This window comes from Loxodonta africana, chromosome 13, assembly GCF_030014295.1.
Source record: "Loxodonta africana isolate mLoxAfr1 chromosome 13, mLoxAfr1.hap2, whole genome shotgun sequence".
Taxonomy (NCBI): Eukaryota; Metazoa; Chordata; class Mammalia; order Proboscidea; family Elephantidae; genus Loxodonta; species Loxodonta africana.
The window spans coordinates 85,026,685-85,033,777 of NC_087354.1; the positions used below are offsets into that span (position 1 = coordinate 85,026,685).

The window sequence follows — 7,093 nt, forward strand, 5'->3', positions numbered from 1 at the left end:
ACAGACTGAGGCTGTCCTAACCTTTTCTGACATTTGTCAGTGTTTGGCCAGTGACTGCACTGGATCAGCCTCTGCATGAAGAAAGGCTGCCAGAACCATGCCTGTTTGCAGCACGATGTCTCTTCATTCAGTGTCTCCTGGGCCAGAACGCTGTGGCTCAGGGGCCTGGGGAGGATCCCAGTTGTGTACCATGTTGAGCAGATCCCCAGGGTTTTTGAAGAAATCACTTCCATCATCATTTTTCGAGGACTAATTTGAGCCTAAGTACAAAATCAGCATGCGTTCAGGAGTGTTGACTGGAGGAATGATGAGTAGTGGAGAAAACATTGAAGTATGACCTAAGGAGGGTATACAGGGGATACAGAAGTTACAGACTTAAAGCGGGTGACCCGGACTATGGGAAGACCATGCAGACGTCCATGTGCATGTACAAGTTCACATGTATGCACATGCCGGCATGTGTGCACATGCCTGTGTGTGTGCGGTCTGCATGTATGCACATGTCCACATGAATGTGCTTTTCCACGTGTGTGTCCATATGTATGCACCTGTCCACATGTATGCTCACATCCATATGTATGCACCTGTCCATAGGTATGCTCGTGTCCACATGTACACTTACGTCCATACGTATGCTCATGTCCACATGTATGCACCTGTCTTCATGTATGCTCACATCCATACGTATGCTCACATCCACATGTATGCACTTGTCCACGTGTATGCTCACGTCCATACGTATGCTCACGTCCACATGTATGCACTTGTCCATGTGTATGCTCACATCCATACGTATGCTCACGTCCACATGTATGCACATGTCTACTTGTATGCACAACACACCTGCCTCCATTTCCTTTTGCCTGTTTGCCTAGCATCAACTAAGAGATTTTATTTAAGAAATAAGTTTATCACTTTTACAGCTATTATACTTTTTCACTGGTTTGAAGCAATTATCTAGCAACCTTGTTACCTAGAAATAATGCTTCCCTATTTTTCATAAGGTCATGCTATTTTAAAATATTTTTTTCTTTTTTTAATATTCAGGATTGAATCTAATGACTTGCCCCTGTTGACTGCTATTGCCAGTACTCATTCTCCTTATGTGGCTCAAATACTCTTATAAAGCTCAGGACCATTCTTCCTTGGAAGAAAAAAAATCAAGTTCTCAACTGAAGGAGAAAGAAAGAAGCTCTTTGTGACGTTAGTAGCGTAAGAAGAGCAAGCAAGAACCGTCATTCCACCGTTTGTTTTTTGTTTTTTTGCTTTTCAGTGATGCTTTGTTGGAAGACTTTAGGTTTACTTGACTTAATGGCATTTGTGTTTTTTATGAACACCTTAGGCCTCTTGTTACCCATGAGTCAACGGAGAGAGTGACCTTTTCTGGTAGGAGGAAAAATAAGCACTACAGTGAACATGAAAGCTGTTGGTCCTGCTGCCTTGTGCTGTTGGGACAGAATAAGGACAAGTGATAATGGCTTGTTCACATTTTCGGTAACTTTGGAGCAGCAAGATAAACTATGTACACATCATTCCAGTATGAAAATGTTTCAGAGTTGAGGCATGAGCTCTTCAAGCTGGAGAAAGCATATTTTGCTATCTCAAGAAGACCACCGGAACGGTAACTTGAGAAATCCACAGTGTGCCATCTCTTGCTCTGGTGGCTGTAGGTGCTGTGTGATACAAAACTTGAAAGAGGTTTGCCTGCTGGAAAGAGAGTGCTTTAAGGACCCACTGTTTTCATTTCTTCTTGGAGTTTACGTTGTTGCAGATGCAGCCACAGGTAGGGTAGGGATGGATTGGTGGGGCAGGGTCTTTACCATAAACCCAAGCTACATAGCATCTTAATCCCACCATGATGGAGTCTGTAGCAGCAGATGGTGCAGTCTGACAGCAGGTGTTTTATCCTTGTACTTCAGAGCTTTCAGCAGCCTTTTTAAGAGAGGCCATTTACCAAAGTTATTTCTGTAAGAGTGTTTCTGTTGGTAAATTCTCCCAGCCGAAGCCACTTTCTTCCTATGATAGTTAATGCAAATGACTATTTATACTTTAAAAGGCACAGCTGTCCTAGTGAGAAATGAAACTACAAGGGTTCAGGATGACTAATGAAAGTAATTAAGTTTGAACATTTAGAAATGATCCACTTATGATCTCACTTTTTACATTATCTTTGTGCCTTGTAATTCCTACATTAAAAAAAACAAAAACCTTTCTAGAAGTTAACTTACCCGTTGTATAAAACCTGCCAAAATGAAAATTTATTCATTAGTATAGTTCACTTTAAAAACAAAATAATTTTCCGTTAATATAAAACAAATTTTACTTAGTTTACTGCCTGTGAAACAGACTATGTGCTGACATGCAGAGTATAATAAAAGACATTAAAAAAAATTAAGCATTAAAAGAGAGGCGTTAATCTAGTCAGGGGAAAACACTGTTAACACTGAGTGCATTTAACTATAATCAGGCTCTGGTTTGCTTTCACTGTTTCTTGCTGAATTAATTCCAGACCTTTCCATCTCTCCTTCGTACCTAAGAACATGAAGTAAGTTCCCTCTCAGGAGGCAGAGTGACTGCGGAATTTCTCTGTGGTAAAACCCTGACCCTAAACACAAGTTATGTCCGTTTGTTTTGTTCTTTGACATATACATGGTAGATACTTGTTTGAAAGCGTGTATCAGCAGTACCAGAGGGGAAACTGGAGGAATTCTAGGAAAGATGGGTCAGGACTGCTGCCTTCCCCTCTGTCTCTCTGATGTAAAGTGTAAATGGGTGCACTGAGGCTCTTAGGATCTTTAATTTTCATGTTTGTGTCTGTCTTTCGTAAAATTGAAGTTTTCCGTTCTTTTAATATTTTTGTATTTCCATTAGCCTAACATTTGAGTTTGGTGTTTTAAATTCTCTAATTCCATGTCACCATTGTTTGCAGAAAGAGAATGAACCTCACCTGTGGCTCGGCCCACTCCTTGTTGATCTGTCAGTGTGTGTGAATACCTTGGAACTGCTGATGGTACACCTTTCGCACCTGTACCAGTTTAAAGCATTCCCTCGTTTCGGGTTCCCTTTGCTTGTTTACACATTTTGGGCACTTTTCCTCATTCACCACCTTTCAGGGTTTCATAGACAATAACTCAATGTAAAGTCAGTTCAGTTATAATGTGAACCTAGTGGCGTGTTGAAGTTTACCCCATATAGGGGGAAGTTGAGCTTTAAGTGACTGATTCTAAACTCTACACATGAAAGATTTAGCCCAGTCCCCCCGAAGCCTGAGCAATATTAATTTGCTTCTTAATTTCATGTTCCACAACTCTCTCTTGGAGAAACGTCTGCTGGAAAACTACAGGTGGGTCATATGTGGGTCAGTGCTTAATCCTTGAATCTGTTGCCTGCAAAAACAGACCGAGAATGTTGCTGCTCTTTTATAATCCTCTTTAAATAACATTCAGATTTTGTCTTAAATCAGCTTCTTTCCAAAAGTGAAAAAAAAAAAGAAAAACTCATGGAACTGTGTTGAGATACACCCACTCGCACACCACATACCACCCGGTAGCTTCATGCTGTCTTAGCTGAAGAGGCAAGAAAGGGCCCCACCCTCTCCCATGCCCACCACAAGAAAAAAATAAAAATTAAAAAAAAAAAATAAGAAAACTACCTCAGTTGACAGGATTCCACCTTTAGGGTTTCTTCAACCTTTGAGTCTTACCTGTTGAGTGTAACTTTTGTAGCGTCTTGCTTTTTAAAGCAAGCTAGTGAGGCATGACAGCAGAAGTGTGTCAGTGTTCTGTGATGGACCTCTTTCTAGCATGTTGCAGTTTTATTTTTAATAAATTGATGAGTGATATGAATGTAAAGGTAATTGTGTATGTTTAAACATGACAATGAAAATTTAAAATGTAGCTTCCATACTTGTGCATAATTCCAAAGTATTTTATTTTTATCAGTGTTAAATAGCTGTTTGTATAGGCTTCAATCCATTTTTCTGAAGTGTGCTGTTTTTTAATGTAAGTAACTATAATCTTTCACATCCCATGGAACTGCCGTTTACACATCACAACTTTTTAAACTGACCGTATTTTTCAAAAGTAACTTTTTGGAGGGAAATCCCCACTTGCTAAATAATACTAAATTGTTATTTGGGCTCTTCTAATTAGGTCCTGAGATTTTATAAAATTTAGTCTGTAGCTTTTTAGGTTGATTCAGTTCGAGTTGATTGTACATAAAAATAAAGACTAAAGCGACCCCAAAATTCCTTAAATGTCTGGAGTTCTTCACTAATACGTACTTTTGAGAGTATTTTTTCATGCATAATTTCACCATTAAATTGAAAAAGTTTAGCTCTTCTTGGTAAATGTGAACCATTTTTTTCGTTGTTGTGCTTTCGGGGAGGAGGTATTTTAATATAATTTTTGCCTAAATCAAGTAGCCCCCCCAAATGTTAGTTTTAAAATGTCAGAATTTGGTGAACCATGTATCTTGGAAGCGAGTTGCAATATGCTTAAATTTAAGTTGCACTTAAAAACAAGAAAATTCTGGGGTTTGTTCTTATTGAAGCTCCACTAAGACAAATTGATAGGACTTTATATTTTAGATCAGTCGATAGACACCAATGTCAATGTGTGGAAAATTTTTCTTAAAACTTGTTCATGTGTTATTTTGATCCATTTCTCTCTGGCATTTGGTGCAATAAACCTTTTGAATTTATCTTGAACATTTTCCTTGTACTGCATATGATTTGTTGGTTACGTTTAATCAAACTTAGAGGTCACATTTCCAAAAATTAATGTGAAACAAGTTGATTATACATGTCTGGTTTTCAGCAGAGGTGTTTCGGAAAGTGGGCACATTGTCGGTTAGCATGATGGCAAGTGAGGGCTACTGGAACTTGGGGGGCTGGGCATGAGGTGTCCCACAGTGTGTGAGTCAGCCCTACAGCAGAGTTGTCCTACGTGCTGCGTGACCTTTAAATATCCTGCTGGACACTCATGTGGTGAAAATAATTAGCTGAGAACTTAATTATGCTTTACATAAAAACATTGTGTGGTTTTCATGTATGCTGAAATTCCTTTAAATTGAGGAAAGATTTTACTTTACAAAGTTCAAAATTTTAGCAAGAATTGGCCACTTGGTCTTACCAAGAATTAATTTTGAGAAATTACATTACCAACAGCTACAGTACTCATGGTATTTGAGGGACCAGTATAGTACGTGTCCCATTCGTGGAGATTCTACATGTAAATACAAGCATCTGCCTACTTCATTACATTTTCTAATCTGCTTGTGCCCTGGCATTTACATATTGAAATATATTCTTATAAATTACTTTTCTATAGTACGTCTAAGGCATTATATTGGTTTGTTATAAATTATATATGCAAGTATATTATCTATGAATTTTATTTTAGGATTTTAAAGAGGGCATTACAAAGTATTTGCTATGAAAAGGGATGAGATTTCTTGATATATACGATTTCAGGAAGAAATGCTGTTACGTATAACTTTTGCAGCAACACAATGCCATACGGAATTATGTTATCTTACAGGCTGTTGTTAGGTGCCATCAAGTTGGTTCCAACTCATAGCGACCCTGTATACAACAGAACAAAACACTGCCCAGTCCTGCACCATCTTCACAATTGTTATGTTTGAGCCCATTGTTGCAGCCACTGTGTCAGTTTTACTCTGACACACATGGGGTTGCCACGTGTCAGAATTGACTCATCAGCAACTGTTTAACTGGTAGATTTGGAGCAGGAAGCAACACACTGGTCCTTCAACTTGCATTCTTTTAAGCTGGCCTTCAGAACATGGATGGGAAGTGGGGGAGAGAGGGAGAGTAGTACATGCATTTCAGCTCTATGACTCTAGAAGCCAGAGGCCCTCACTTAAAACATACTGTGTATGGTTCTGGTGAGCACCATAAGGAAAAACCAAGGAAGTCCAATGGTATAGGATGTCTGAAAAGCAGAGCTGGGTAGGGTCAGAATATCCTCCTACCAAGTTCTAGAAAGGAGACTTGGAAGCCAAGGTTTTTAACGTAATAAACAGTACAGACTTCAGAGTTGTGTCCTAAGTATCAAATACAAGTCACATCATTTCTGAAAATGTGCTGCAAACAAGAGTTGGAGAACAAGAAGATCATAAATGTTAGAAATGAGTCTTTGAGATGGTTCTCAGTGGAAGAAACCCCCTCCTTCTCATATTGTTGAATCCACAAAAAAAAAAAAAAAAAAATCCATACAGTTCGTGTTAATTCCTGTAGTTGTACATTTCCCTTTGCTTTCTGGGGATCTTAAGCTGTCTGTCATCTCTTTCATCTTTTTGTAGTCAGAATGTCAAAAAAGTTGACCCGTATTAAACAATTGCCTCCCTCTCTTTATCTGAAGTTTCTCTCTCCTTCCCTCAACAACTAGGCATTTTCTAGAGAGATGCCTTGGCTTTTACTTTCTTGCTTCCTGTTTGTTCTCTACTGACTGTTACCTGGCTTCTACCCCTACTGCTCTCACCAAGACCTGCAGGCTTTCTCCATTCCTCCCTTGCCATTGTAATTGAAGTCTTTCCCACATCCACGCAGCACTGAGAGCTGTTGAACTACTTTCATAATGCCTCAAATGCATCATCTTTTTTCCTTTCTCTCTGCCTTGTTTCAAGCCCTCCTGATTTCTCCACTGAGTTACTGAAATGACCCCCATGATGGCTTAATGCCTTAACTCCTTTTCATATCAAACAGTTCTGATCCACCCTTTCCCAGGCTGATGTCTTTCAAAAAGGCAAATTCAGTCCTGTCACTCCTCTGTTTAAAAGCCCTTCCAGTAACATCCAAGTTCCCTAGCACAGTGAACTCCAGTGACCCAGCTGATCCCTCTTCTCCAGCCTCGTCAACAGACACTCCCCTTTGTACTCTGTTCTCCAGACACTCTGCCCTTACATGCACTTTCTCAAATGTGCTAGGGTATCATTGCCTTTCCCCTGCAAATCTGTTCTCCCCCGCCCTCCCATCAAGTCCCTTTGTAGCTCAAAATTCAACTCAGTGAGAAATCCTCTAGCACTTTGTTAACTACTGTGGGTCCCCAACCAATAACAACTGCATCGTTGC

At 39.6% G+C, this 7,093-nt stretch overlaps 1 protein-coding gene across 8 annotated transcripts in view; it reads left to right on the plus strand.

The window, feature by feature from the left end:
* The window catches only part of FNIP2 (folliculin interacting protein 2), a 165,168-nt gene extending 161,672 nt beyond the window's left edge, over positions 1-3,496 (plus strand). For all 8 annotated transcript variants that reach the window (XM_023558486.2, XM_023558481.2, XM_023558485.2 and 5 more), the window contains one exon: positions 1,048-3,496. In XM_023558486.2, the coding sequence (XP_023414254.2) occupies positions 1,048-1,126 (79 nt within the window). In that variant the 3' untranslated portion in view covers positions 1,127-3,496. The remainder of the gene's footprint in view (positions 1-1,047) is intronic.
* The last annotated feature ends 3,597 nt before the right edge of the window (positions 3,497-7,093 follow it).